This window comes from Mercenaria mercenaria, chromosome 16, assembly GCF_021730395.1.
Source record: "Mercenaria mercenaria strain notata chromosome 16, MADL_Memer_1, whole genome shotgun sequence".
NCBI classification, from domain to species: Eukaryota; Metazoa; Mollusca; class Bivalvia; order Venerida; family Veneridae; genus Mercenaria; species Mercenaria mercenaria.
Genome location: NC_069376.1, coordinates 22,552,981 through 22,568,352, shown reverse-complemented (window position 1 = coordinate 22,568,352; position 15,372 = coordinate 22,552,981). Strand labels below are relative to the sequence as shown.

The following is a 15,372-nucleotide window of genomic DNA, read 5'->3' as shown; positions in this document are numbered from 1 at the left end:
TGAAGGGGAAAATACAACCTTCTTAAAAGGAAACTAGAGATGCTTTTGAGAAAAGCGCATGTCTCCCACAACTGCCCCTTAGATGATGAAAAATGTTAGTTTCTCTAGATGTTTTAGACGAGTGGATCCAATTAGATGGTCTGGATGAGTGGATCCAATCAGTAATTCAAAGGCCATAAATGAAAAGTGCCTGGGCGGATTTGGCTAGTTATCGATCTTGGGTAAGGTCTTATGGCCAAACACATTTTGTTAAAGTTTGGTGAAGATCGGATGAGAAATGTTCGACTTAGAGAGCGGACAGGAGTAAACAGACGGATTTTTCCGGTAATTCAAGGGCAGTAACTCTAAAATGCCTGGACCGATTCGGGTAGTTATTGAACTCGGCCGAGGTCTCATGGTCAAACACATTTTGTTCAAGTTTGGTGAAGATCGGATGAGAAATGTTCGACTTAGAGTGCGGGCATGAGTAAAAAGGCCGACTTTTCGATAATTCAAGGGCCGTAACTCCAAAATGCCTAGACCGATTTGGCTAGTTATCGAACTTGGCCGAGGTCTTATGGTCAAACACGTTTTGTTCAAGTTTGGTGAAGATCGGATGAGAAATGTTCGATTAAGAGTGCGGACATGAGTAAAAAAGGCCAATTTTTCGATAATTCAAGGGCCGTAACTCCAAAATGCCTGGACCGATTTGGCTAGTTATCAAACTTGGCCGAGGTCTCATGGTCAAACAAGTTTTGTTTAAGTTTAGTGAAGATTGGATGAGAAATATTCAAATTAGAGTGCGGACAAGAGTAAAAAGACCGATTTTTTGGTAATTCAAGGGCCATAACTCCAAGACGCCTTGACCGATTTGGACCGTTATCGAACCTGGCCGAGGTCTTATGGTCAAACACATTTTGTTCAAGTTTGGTGAAAATCAGATTAGAAATGTTCGACTTAGAGTGCGAACAAGATTTGTGACAGACACACACACAGACAGACAGACTGGAGTAAATCAATATGTCTCCCACACCACTGTGTGGTGGGAGACATAAATATGATTTTAGGGGAAAATATGGTTACTTTTGGCTAGGGGAAACAGCCTGTATTCAGCTGTAAATATGCTGCCTATGTGTGCAATCACTTGTCTGCAAGCGCTGTTCAGTATGTAGGAAAAATGTTTTAGTTCAGAATTTATACATACAAGAAGAGCCATAATTCTGATAAAATGCAGGTTAGAGTTATGGTTCTTGGCCTACATCAATGATGATTAACAAGTGTGCAAAGTTTCAAAGCTGTAGCTATTATAGTTTTTGAGAAAAGGTGGACCTAAACAAAACAAAAATTTAAACCAAGAAACACAAATTTTCAAAGTACAAAAAGGGCCATAATTCTGACAAAACCCATACCAGAGTTATGGTTTATGGTTCTTAGGCTACACAGTCACCTAATGATGATAAACAAGTTTTAAAGTTGTAGCTTCTATAGTTTTTAGAAAAGAAACTCAAATTTTCAAAGTACAAAAAGGGCCATAATTTTGACTAAATGCATATCAGAGCTATTAAGGTTTTTGGCCTACTAAGCCATCTAATGATCACAAAAAAAAAATTCAAAGCTGTACCTCATATTTTTTGAGAAAAGGTGGTCCTAAACAAAAATTTTAACCGACATCTGCGATCAAGAGACAACAATACCTAGTAGATTTTTTTCAAAAATCAGACGAGCTAAAAATAGCAAAAAAAAAATTACTGTTTAGGAGATAAGAAACAAAAAATATTTTTATCTAAATTTCAAAGGTGACCTTGATCTACAAGTAAGATCATGTACGTGACACATTGTCTCATCATGAGGAACATTAGTGTGCAGTACTAAGATAATCCATCAATGCACATAAAAGTTATGATGCGGAAACGATTTTACTTGACCTTCAATAGTGACCTTGACCTTTGACCACTAGCCATGGGTCATGGGCTTTACACAGTCTAATCATAGGGAACATTTCTGTGTTGTAATGAAAACAAGAGATCACAGATCACAGAGTGATCTTGGCGCCCACCACTGAGCCATTTTTGATTGTTCCAAATTTTAAGATTAGCTCAAGGTCAAAATCAAGGTCAGATTTAATTTCAGTACACAACACTGTGCATGTGGTCCAAATTTGAAAGTAGGTCATAAGATCAATTTCAAGGTCAAAGTTTTTTTCGGTACACAAAACTATGCATGTGGTCCAAATTTGAAGGCTGTAGCTTGAGAAATGTGAAAGTAGGTCACTAGGTCAAAATCAAGGTCAAATTTCATTTCGGAACACCAAACTATGCATGTGGTCCAAATGTGAAGCCTGTACCTTCAAAAATGTGTAAGTAGGTCAATAGGTCAATGTCAAGGTAAAAGTTTTTTTCGGTACACAAAACTATGCATGTGGTCCAAATTTGAAGGCTGTAGCTTGAGAAATGTGAAAGTAGGTCACTGGGTCAAAATCAAGCTCAAATTTCATTTCGGAACATAAAACTATGCATGTGATCCAAATTTGAAGCCTGTACCTTCAAAAATGTGAAAGTAGGTCACTAGGTCAATATAAAGGTCAAAGTTTTTTCCGGTACACAAAACTATGCATGTGGTCCAAATTTGAAGGTTGTAGCTACAGAAATGTGAAAGTAGGTCACTAGGTCAAAATCAAGGTCAACTCATGTCAAGGTTCATCTTGCCACTCAAAACTATACATGTGGTCCAAATTTGAATGTTGTATGTTATTGACAAGAAGGTTTTTAAAATCTTTTCCCTATATAAGTCTATTTGAACCATGTGACCCCGGGGCGGGGCCATATTTTACCCTAGGGGGATAATTTGAATAAACTTGGTAGAGAACCACTAGATGATGCTACATTATAAATATCAAAGCCCTAGGCTTTGTGGTTTGGACAAGAAGATTTTCAAAGATTTTCCCTATATAAGTCTATGTAAACCATGTGACCCCCGGGGCGGGGCAATATTTGACCCTAGGGGGATAATTTGAACAATCTTAGTAGAAGACCACTAGACGAAGTCACATACAAAATATCAAAGCCCTAGGCCCTGTGGTTTTGGACAAGAGGTTTTTCAAAGTTTTTCCCTATATAAGTCTATATAAACCATGTGACCCCCGGGGCGAGGCCATATTTGACCCCAGGCAAATAATTTGAATCATCTTGGTAGAGGACCACTAGATGATGCTTCATACCAAATATCAAAGCCCTAGGCTCTGTGCTTTTGGACAAGAAGATTTTCAAAGTTTTTGCCTATATAAATCTTACGTACATTATAAAAATAAACAAAGGGCCATAACTCACTCAAAAACTTCTGAAGAACCAGTCTGATTTTCAGGGAGACAACTAGGGTACCAATACATCATTCTGACAAAGTTTGGTCAAAATCCCCCCCCCCCCCCCAGTAGTTTCTGAGGAGATGCGATAACAAGAAATTGTTAACGGACGAACGGACCACGGACACAAAGTGATTTGAAAAGCCCACCATCTGATGATGGTGAGCTAAAATTCTTCAATGCAATTAAAAGTTATGGAGCAGGAAGTTTATATTTGACCTTCATATGTAACTTTGACCTCTGATTGATAGGCATGAGTCATGCAAGTAACACAAGCAACACATCATCTAGTTATAGGGAACATGTGTTTGAGTGTATGTAAAAATGCTTCAAGGCATTTACAAGCTAAGGAACAAAAACTATTTTTGCTTTGATTTCAATAGTGACCTTGACCATTGACCACCAAGCATACATATTGTCCTGTCATGAGGAACATCGATTTGCTTGTAGTGGTAAGAAAACCCTTCAATGCATATAGAAGTTACTGAGTGGAAACAAAATTTTAACTTGACCTTAAAAGTGACCTTGACTTTTAACTGACAAGCATAGATCATGTGTTGACACATTGTCTCAGCGCGTGAAACGTTTATATGCAGCGCTATGATATCAATGCATATACAAGAGGGCCATGATGGCCCTATATCGCTCACCTGTTATCATTGCACTTGAGGACAAGAAGGTCCTCAGAAAAAATATCTAAGTCCAAAGGACAGGAACAACAAAGGAAAGAAATTTAACCAAAAAGAAAAAACAAAATTCTTAAAAGGTACAGATATGTCAAAATACACCTAAAATTGGAGGTACCATCCATGTTGTACCACAGAAAAGTGGTCTCGGTTTTTCCCTACGACCAATAATAAAAAAGTTACTAAAAATAGGCTATTTATAGTAACGTAAAAGGGAAGTAATTCAAAAGAAAATCATTGTAAGTTAACAAAAGAAGGATCTGCCAAATAAATCTGTTAACATAAATGAAATTTCAGATCAGTATCTTCATTAGTTACGGAGATATACCCATTTTAATTTCAAAAATAAACGGAGGTAATTTGACATAAAATCAGTCCATAGTTATCTACCCTGATTGGCTCGGTCCAACTAATGATAATAATGAAATTTAAAACTAGAAAATGCTTTTGTAAAAAAGCGCATGTCTCCCCCAATGCAAAGTCCTATAGGCAAGAAGTCAATAGGGGTCAGGAGCGAAAGTCAAAGAGACACTGATGGTTGGCTGCAATAGGGATCATCTACTTGGCATGTCCAGTCATCCCGCTAAATTTCAACACTCTTGGCCTAGTGGTTCTCAAGTCACTGTTCAGGCTCCTGTGACCTTGACCTTTGATCAAGTGACCTATAAATAAATAGGGATCATCTACTCTGCATGTCCAATCATCCTATTAAGTTTCAACATTGTAGATCAAGTGGTTCTCAAGTTATTTCCAAAAAATGATTTTACATGAACAGGCCACTGTGACCTTGACCTTTAATAGACTGACCCCAAAATCAATAGGGGTCATCTACTCTGCATGTTCAATCATCCTATGAAGTTTCAACATTCTGGGTCAAGTGGTTCTCAAGTTATTGATCGGAACTGGTTATCAATGTTCAGGCCTCTGTGACCCTGACCTTTAACAGAGTGACCCCAAAAACAATAGGGGTCATTTACTCTGCATGAACAATCATCCTATGAAGTTTCAACATTCTGGGTCGAGAGGTTCTCAAGTTATTGATTGGAAATGGTTTTCCATGTTCAGGCCCCTGTGACCTTGACCTCTGACAGAGTGACCCCAAAATCGATAGGGGTCATCTATTTTGCATGTACAATCATCCTATGAAGTTTCAACATGCCGGGTCAAGTGGTTCTCTAGTTATTGATAGGAAATGGTGTTTCATGTTCAGGACCCTGTGACCTTGACCTTTGATGGAGTGACCCCAAAAACAATAGGGGTCGTCTACTCCAGCAGCCCTACAACCCTATGAAGTTTGAAGGTTCTAGGTCAAATGGTTCTCCAGTTATTGCTCGGAAATGAAGTGTGACGTACGGACGGACGAACAGGGCAAAAACAATATGTCTCCTGGGGGAGACATAATAAGTCCTGTAAGTACTTACTGATATAAATCCATTTTTACTACAATCAGGGCAGGTAATCAGATATAGAATAACTCTGGAAACTACGAATGGATTTGATTTGTCATGGAATTCAAGATTTATTGTTGTTGAAGATATTTTGGAAGTTTGTATCAAATAAAACCATAAATGAAGTCTCTATATGGCTGCAAAAGCCAAAATAGCCAATTTTTGACATTTATGGGGCCATAACTCTGGAACCCATGAAGGAATCTGTCCAGTTTAAGAAAGGAACCAAGATCTTGTGGTGATACAAGTTGTGTGCAAGTTTGGTTAAAATCAAATCATAAATGAAGTTGCTATTGTGCAGACAAGGTCAAAATAGCTACTTCTGGCCCTTTCAGGGGCCATAACTCTGTAACCCATTAGGGGATCTGGCCGGTTCAAGATAGGAACTGAGATCTTATGGCAACACAAGTTTTGTGCAAGTTTGATTAAATTCAAATCATAAATGAAGCTGCTATTGTGCAGGCGAGGGCAAAATAGCTAATTCTGGCCCTTTCAGGGGCCATAACTCTGGAACCCATAATGGAATCTGGCCAGTTCAAGAAAGGAACCAAGATCTTATGGTGATACAAGTTGTGTGCCAGTTTGGTAAAAATCAAGTCATAAATAAAACTGCTATTGTGCAGACAAGGTCAAAATAGCTGATTTTGGCCCTTTCAGGGGCCATAACTCTGGAACCCATAATTGGATCTGGCCAGTTCAAGAAAGGAACCGAGATCTTATGGTGATACAAGTTGTGTGTAAGTTTGGTTAAAATAAAATCATAAATGAAACCACTATCGTGCAGACAAGAAATTGTTGACGGACGCACACATGACGGACGACGGACGAAGGGTGATCACAAAAGCTCACCTTGTCACTATGTGACAGGTGAGCTAAAAAGTTATGGGGCACAAGCAATTTTTACTTGACCTTCAGTAGTTACCTTGACCTATGACCTACAAGCATAAGTCATGTGCATGCATAGTCTACATACTGCCCTCTATTCACATACTTTCATGAACCTAGCTTCAATTCTTTTAAAGCAATTGCAGGATCCAGATTTGCGGACGGACAGAGGACATTCCTATAGTCCCCTCCTGTGTTGCACTGGATGGGGGCTAAAACCTTGATAGAGGACCATGCCAGGATGCTACAGATCACTCTTGTTGTGAATTCTGCAAGTAAGTTCAGGAAAGAAGATATTTAAGTAAGAATGTTGATGCAGGACGATTGATGCAGGTTACCAGACCATCCACCTATACTAATAGCTCACCCTGAAAGCATAAAAATTGAGAAAGACTTATTAGTAATATGAAGCCATACCAATTCCTTCTGGAAGCCGCTCAAGATTGTTTTGTGAAAGACAGAGATCAGTAAGGTTGGAGAGACCCGATATCTCCTCTGGAATGAATTCTAACACATTTTCTGATACATCAATCTGTGTTAACTTCTTCAAGTTGCCCAACGCCTGAAAAATACAAGTAAGTCATGTGTCTTCCATCAAGCAATATGCTCTTCTCATCTGATGCATTTTCAAAGCCAGAACTGAAAAAGTCATTTAGTTTTCACGATTATGGTTTTGTTTTCAGCCTAGTATGTTTGAATACAACCAATTCTGTATTTTTCAAATAATACATTTTTGTAAGAACAAATCCGTCTACTAACAACCATAATTGGGAAAACACATAAAAAAACTTCTTTTTCTGGCAAGTTCCAGCAAATGAGAAATATGTAAAAAGAGAGCTCTAATTCAGAGTTCATGTATTTCATTTGTAATAAATAACACTCCCTGTATCTTTATACATACCACTCAATACCTTTTCTGTTCAATTTCATTTTTCATTTTAAAATCACTGTAACAAGTTACATACTCCATTCCTTTGACAAAAGAGAAATAGGATTTATGGGACCTGGAATCTGAACTTGTCCCATCTGCTTTAAGTCTCTTGAAATTTCAATTTCAAAATGACATTTGCATCAATTACCTGCTAACAAGCAAAACTTTAACCTGAAATTCTAAGTGAACAAGAGATCACAGAGTGATCTTGGCGCCCACCAATGTGCCATTTTTAAGTGTTCCAAATTTCAAGACTTATTGACTAGCTCAAAGTCAAATTTCATTTCCGTACACAACACTGTGCATGTGGTCCAAATTCGCAAGCTGAAGCTTGAGAAATGTGAAAGTAGGTCACTAGATCAATTTCAAGGACAAAGTTCTTTGTACACAAAACTATGCATGTGCATCAAGTTTGAATGCTGTAGTTTGAGAAATCTGGAAGTAGGTCAACTAGGTCAATCTTAAGGTCAAAGTTTATTTCGGTACACAGAACTATGCAAGTGGTCCAAATTTGAAGGCTGTAGCTCGAGAAATGTGAAAGTAGGTCACTAAGTCAAAATCAAGGTCAAATTACACTTCAGAACACAAATCTATGCATGAGGTCCAAATTTAAAGCCTGTACCTTCAAAAATGTGAAAGTAGGTCACTAGGTCAATGTCAAGGTCAAAGTTTGTTTCGGTACACAATCCTATGCATGTGGTCTAAATTTGAAGCCTGTAGCTACAGAAATGTGAAAGTAGGTCACTAGGTCAATCTTAAGGTCAAAGCTCATTTCGGTACACAAAACTATGCATGTGGTCCAAATTTGAAGGTTGTAGCTCGAGAAATGTGAAAGTAGGTCACTAGGTCAAAATCAAGGTCAAATTTTATTTCAAAACACAGAACTATGCATGTGGTCCAAATTTGAAGCCTGTACCTTCAAAAATGTGAAAGTAGGTCACTAGGTCAATGTAAAGGTCAAAGTTTGTTTTGGTACACAAAACTATGCATGTGGTCCAAATTTGAAGGCTGTAGCTACAGAAATGTGAAAGCAGGTTACAAGGTCAAAATCAAGGTCAACTCATGTCAAGGTTCATCCACTCAAAACTATACATGTGGTCCAAATTTGAATGTTGTATGTTACTGACAAGAAGATTTTAGAAGCTTTTCCCTATATAAGTCTATATGAACCATGTGACCCGCAGGGCGGGGCCATATTTGACCCTAGGGGGATAATTTGAACAAACTTGGTAGAGAACCACTAGATGATGCTACATTACAAATGCCAAAGCCCTAGGCTTTGTGGTTTGGACAAGAAGATTTTCAAAGTTTTCCCCTATACATGTCTATGTAAACCATGTGACCCACGGGGCGGGGCCATATTTGACCCTAGGGGGATAATTTGAACAATCTTAGTAGAAGACCACTAGATGATGTCACATACAAAATATCAAAGCCCTAGACCCTGTGGTTTTGAACAAGTGGTTTTTCAAAGTTTTTCCCTATATAAGTCTATATAAACCATGTGACCCCCGGGGCAGGGCCATAATTGACCCCAGGGAAATAATTTGAACAAACTTGGTAGAGAACCACTAGATGATGCTACATTACAAATGCCAAAGCCCTAGGATTTGTGGTTTGGACAAGAAGATTTTCAAAGATTTTCCCTATATAAGTCTATGTAAACCATGTGACCCCCGAGGCAGGGCCAAATTTGACCCTAGGGGGATAATTTGAATAATCTTAGTAGAAGACCACTAGATGATGTCACATACAAAATATCAAAGCCCTAGGCCCTGTGGTTTTGAACAAGAGGTTTTTCAAAGTTTTTCCCTATATAAGTCTATATAAACCATGTGACCCCCGGGGCAGGGCCATAATTAGACCCCAGGCAAATAATCTGAATCATCTTGGTAGAGGACCGCTAGATGATGCTTCGTACCAAATATCAAAGCCCTAGGCTCTGTGGTTTTGGACAAGAAGATTTTCAAAGTTTTTCCCTACATAAATCTATGTAAATTATAGAAATAAACAAAGGGCCATAACTCACTAAAAAAATTGTTGAACCAGTCTGAATATCAGGGGGACACAACTAGGGTACCAATACATCATTCTGACAAAGTTTGGTCAAAATCCCCCTGGTAGTTTCTGAGGAGATGTGATATCGAGAAATTGTTTATGGACGGAAGGACGACGGACCACGGACGCAGAGTGATTTGAATAGCCCACCATCTGGTGATGGTGGGCTAAAAAGGGGCATATTTTTGACAAAATGAAAGCTTGATTTGTAACTTGTCCTGTGAATTACCTAATGATTTGGTCTGTTTGTTGTTGAGAAACCTACTTACATTGTGATACAGACGCTGTTAAAAAAGGCGATTACAAAAGTTTTACTATATGAAATACATTGTATTTCAAAAAGTCAAGCTAAATATTCATAAAATCTTTTGACTTCCAAGATGAGCAAGGTCACTGGTATTTGACTGCAATACCAAAATAGACCAAATCATTAGGTAATTCACAAGACAAGTTACTAAATTCTAATCTGTGCAAAGTTACTTGTATATCCATCATGTAAAAGAAGGTTCTAAACATGATAAAAAAGATTACTTAAAATATTTGACCTCTCAAGTGTGACCTTGAGTTAGGGGTTCATGTCTTGCATGTGACACAGTCCCTTGTTACTCTGGTAATTTTACCTACTTATTGTGATATCCTACCATGCCTAAAAGGTTCAAGGCTAACACAATTTTCAAACATTAATGTAAACACACAAAAGTAGCACTATTTATTCACCACCCATTGTGCAAGGCGGAGGCATGAAAATGATAAAACATTTTTGCTTTACCTATTCTATGAACTTAAACACACAATTTTATAGACCTGTATAATGCTATTATTGTGCCTAGCAGTTACTTTTGCAAACTAGGTGTTGTAATTCAGAGTCATTCTTACTGGAGGTAGTTCAGCAAGGTCGTTGCAGTCTAACCACAGCTCCTGTAGCGCTGGTAGGGAACCTATCGTGTCTGGCTGAAATACAAATACACAAAATAAACAATATATGAAGGACTTACAAGGGAAACAATTGTTACATGGAAAGAGTAATGAAAGTATAACCAGGGTGGAACCTTTCACCTCACACTAGATACTACTGGCCTGGGATTCAGCTGAAAATGAGAAGCCTGAAAATCTTCTTTCCTAAGCCCAGAAATATCCTTTTATTATATAAGGAAATTCAGGCAATCAAAAGCCTGAAATCAGGACCAGTCAGGGCTCCAGATAATTTTTTTGGCCAATGAGTATTTACTCATCATACATTTTGTTAAAGAGTAAAATCTGAAATTGACTAGGAGTGATTTTACTCCTGAAAATTTATAATGAATGTGAAAAAACCCAACCAGAAATGAGTTTTATAACATATTTATTGGGTACATAACACCCATGAATTTGTTTGCAGTTCAGTTTCAATTCAGTATTCAAGTTTTTGCTTCTTTTTTCCTCCCTTGGCTTGCTTTGGCTTCATTCACCAAAAAATATGAAAGTTCAATATTCAATATAGATCTACCTTTAGTTATATTTTTTGGGATCATTTTTGTTGGTTATAAGAATTCATAGTGTTTGTTCACTTTTCCATTCTTAGAAAAAAGACATTTTTGTTGTTTACTTCGCAGTGGAAGTTGATATTTTAAATAGACGCTGCTTTAAAATACACTACCGTAACGTCAATATACAATTATCAACCCAAAAAAAGTTATACCGTATAACCCCGTTTAAACGCCCCCGGGGGCGATGCATTTTACGAAAAATTTGATCCAAACAATGTCAGTAACTCGTATAAACGCCCCCTATTCATCCCAATTCACGCACTGACATATTAACCCGATACGTCATCGTACTGGGAATCTGTGTAAAGTCGCGCGCTGAGTGACGTGATCCGAGTTAAATTCGATCAATACTGTAGCGTTTATAGCCCAGATGTTTATGTGGATTTACCTGCACGTAGCATATTCAGTACTTACACACAGTAGATTTATTTGTGCCATGTCTGTTGACGTGTTTAAAAGTTTGTGCTAATAAAGTGTGGGATTTTTTTTAAATTCATTTGTATTGTTATGGAATTGTTATTATCTGGATATTATTGTGTTGGACCTAGGACCAATTTTTGAAGGTAAGATTTTTTTATTTTCCCCAAAAAACGTAGGGGGGCGTTAATTAGAGGGGGGGCATTAATACGGGGTTATACGGTACTCATCGAGCCGAAGGCGAGGTGAATATAACTTTTTGAGCGTTGATAAATCCTGGTATCAACCTATGAAAAAGTCAATAATTGTTTTTTTACATGAATTATAAGATGTTTAGTCAGACATGTTATTACAATTGTATTGTCATTTAATTGGACAATTGAAATTGGAAATATTGCCATCTATTTTTAGACCATATCAGGTTGATATTGGTTTTCCAAGCTGATATGATATTTACTCATTACTTTTCGAACCGTTTTAAGCCAATCAGAGAAACAATAGAATACAGTCATGTAATAATATTATTTCCCAAATATTTGATTTACCCACGCATTGAGTGTATAATAAAGTTTAACCTAGGTCTATCGAGTACCATTCAATGGTGTGTGCGTTCAATGTGGGAGAATGCCTACCGTGCTTAAGCATCCAGACGAATCAGATTTTGTTTACGCTAGTAAAAAGTAATTGCTTGCGTTTCTGTAATTTCATATACGTTTTTATACGCTTAAAAAATATCAGACATGCGTATATGCATTATTTCAAAGCGTTATTTACGCTAATACGCATCTTATCTGGAGCCCTGACCAGTCCTCAAAAATCCCAGGCATGTAGATACTGTTCTATCATCTTAACCTACATTTTCATCTTTTACATTTAGATTATTTCCTTGTGATTATCACTGGCACCAATTCACATTGCACATTTATGCTGCATACACACATTTTAGTGCACACGTGTAGTTAAACAACTGACATACATTTTCATATCAGCCAATCAGAATAATTTTGTAATCTAGACCGGAACTTCATTAGGCAAGTTCATCCAAGTTTTTTCTTTAACGTTGATGAAACTATAAACTATGTGTTGTTTCTCTGAGATAAGAAATATTGAAAAAATGTGATCAGCACACAATGGAAGATAAATTACAACTTGTTCAATATCCATAGTACACATTTACTAAACTGCATGTTGATGCTCTAAAGGCGTAACTCCCCTATTTGTGTTCATTTTTAAACACAAAAATAATTTCTGAAGTCTCAATAAAATTTGACAACAACATTGAGTTGATTTAATGCTGAAGTCACTGATCAAAAACTTGAGGGTTATAAAGTATAAAATTATTCAACAAAAGTCTCCTGATTTTTTTTTTTTCAGTAGTATTGTCAACAAAAGCATCTAGTCAATATTAAAGGCATTTTCAAATGGAAAGAGTATGATGGAAGTACAAGGTAAAAAATTACAACATCCATCTATATAGTCAAATATCTACAGAAAGTAGATATCTGTAACTATGAAAAATCTCTCAATTGATTGTTTCTCTGGTTTGTCTGAGTCACAGTCATTATCATCTCGCCCTTTTTTCAACATCTGCCTGATATGGCAACGACAAAAGCAGCTTTGTTTATCTAACGGACCACAAGCCAACAATACTGATTGCCTGCAACTTGGTACATGGTTTCCTGATTGGCTTGTATACTTACCAGCTCATCTAGTTCATTGCTACCCAGGTCTAAGCTCTCTAACTTTACAAGGAAAGACATGGAGGCTGGTAACTGTCGTATCATGTTCTCCCTTAATTCTAGTGAGACCAAGCTGCTCAGACTGAAATAAATAAGCACAAAATTCTAGTGACATCAAATTGCCAAGACTTAACTAAAAGATGCTTTTGTAAACAAGAGGACCATGATGGTCCTGAATCGCTCACCTCTTCCCACATGACCCAGTTTTGAGTATGACGTCGTTTTTTCTATTATTTGACATAGTGACCTAGTTTTTGAGCTCATATGACCCACTTTTGAACTTGACCTAGATATTATCAAGATAAAAATTCTGACCAATTTTCATGAAGATCCATTGAAAAATATGGTCTCTAGAGAGGTCACAAGGTTTTTCTATTATTTGACCTATTGACCTAGTTTTAGAAGGTATGTGACCCTGTTTTGAACTTTACCTAGATATCATCAAGGTGAACATTCTCACTAATTTTCATGAAGATCTCATGAAAAATATGGCCTCTAGAGAGGTCACAAGGTTTTTCAATTTTTATACCTACTGGCCTAGATTTTGACCGCACGTGACCCAGTTTCGAAACTGACCTAGATATCATCAAGGTGAAAATTCAGATCAATTTTCATGAAGATCCATTGAAAAATATGGCCTCTAGAGAAGTCAAAAGATTTTAATAATTTTAGACCTACTGACCTAGTTTTTGACCGCAGTTGACCCAGTTTCAAACATGACCTAGATATCATCAAGATGAACACTTAGACCAACTTTCATACAGATCCCATGAAAAGTATGGCCTCTAGAGAGGTCACAAGGTTTTTTTATTATTTGACCTACTGACCTAGTTTTTTTTAAGGCACGTGACCCAGTTTCAAATTTGACCTAGATATCATCAAGGTGAACATTCTGACCAATTTTTATGGAGATCCATTCACAAGTATGGCCTCTAGAGAGGTCACAAGGTTTTTCTATTTTTAGACCTACTGACCTAGTTTTTGACCGCACATGACCCTGTTTCGAACTTGACCTAGATATCATCAAGATGAACATTCAGACCAATTTTCATACAGATCCCATGAAAAATATGGCCTTTAGAGAGTTAGCAAGGTTTTTCCATTATTTGACCTACTGACCTAGTTTTTGAAGGCACGTGACCCAGTTTCGAACTTGACCTAGATTTCATCAAGATGAACATTCAGACCAATTTTCATACAGATCCCATAAAAAATATGGCCTCTAGAGAGGTCACAAGGTTTTTCTATTATTTGACCTACTGACCTAGTTTTTGAGGGCACGTGACCCACTTCAAACTTGACCTAGATATCATCAAGGTGAACATTCTGACCAATTTTCATGAAGATCTCATGAAATATATGGCCTCTAGAGAGGTCACAAGGTTTTTCTATTTTTAAACCTACTGACCTAGTTTTTGACCGCACGTGACCCAGTTTCGAACTTGACCTAGATATCATCAAGACGAACATTCAGACCAACTTTCATACAGATCCCATGAAAAATATGGCCTTAAGAGAGGTCACAAGGTTTTTCTATTATTTGACCTACTGACCTAGTTTTTGATGGCACGTGACCCAGTTTCGAACTTGACCTAGATATCATCAAGGTGAACGTTCTGACCAATTTTCATGAAGATCTTGTGAAATATATGGCCTCTAGAGAGGTCACAAGGTTTTTCTATTTTTAGACCTACTGACCTAGTTTTTGAAGGCACGTGACCCAGTTTCGAACTTGACCTAGATATCATCAAGGTGAACAATCTGACCAATTTTCATGAATATCTTGTGTAATATATGGCCTCTAGAGAGGTCACAAGGTTTTTCTATTTTTAGACCTACTGACCTAGTTTTTGAAGGCACGTGACCCAGTTTCGAACTTGACCTAGATATCATCAAGATAAACATTCTGACCAACTTTCATAAAGATCCCATGAAAAATGTGACCTCTAGAGTGGTCACAAGCAAAAGTTTACGGACGCACGCACGGACGCACTGACGCACGGACGGACGACGGACGACGGACACCGCACGATCACAAAAGCTCACCTTGTCACTTTGTGACAGGTGAGCTAAAAAGCACATGTCTCCCCCAATGCATAGTCGTATATGCAAGAACTCATTAGGGGACAGGAGCGAGTCAAACAGACACTGATGTTTGGCTGCAACAGGGACCATCTACTTGGCATGTCCAATCATCTCACTAAGTTTCAACATTCTGGGCCTAGTGGTTCTCAAGTTATGAATTGGAAACGGTTTTCCATGTTCAGGCCCCTGTGACCTTGACCTTTGATCAAGTGACACCAAAATCATTAGGGGTCATCTATTCTGCATGTCCAATCATCCTA

The 15,372-nt window shown here is 37.7% G+C and overlaps 1 protein-coding gene across 13 annotated transcripts in view; it reads right to left on the bottom strand.

The window, feature by feature from the left end:
- Positions 1 to 15,372, bottom strand: part of LOC123541365 (protein scribble homolog) — a 220,905-nt gene that overhangs the window by 165,057 nt on the left and 40,476 nt on the right. For all 13 annotated transcript variants that reach the window (XM_053526353.1, XM_053526352.1, XM_053526362.1 and 10 more), the window contains exons 5-7: positions 12,989 to 13,109; positions 10,222 to 10,296; positions 6,774 to 6,918 (exon numbers count right to left, since the gene is read on the bottom strand). In XM_053526353.1, coding sequence (XP_053382328.1) covers positions 6,774 to 6,918; positions 10,222 to 10,296; positions 12,989 to 13,109 — 341 coding nt within the window. The remainder of the gene's footprint in view (positions 1 to 6,773; positions 6,919 to 10,221; positions 10,297 to 12,988; positions 13,110 to 15,372) is intronic.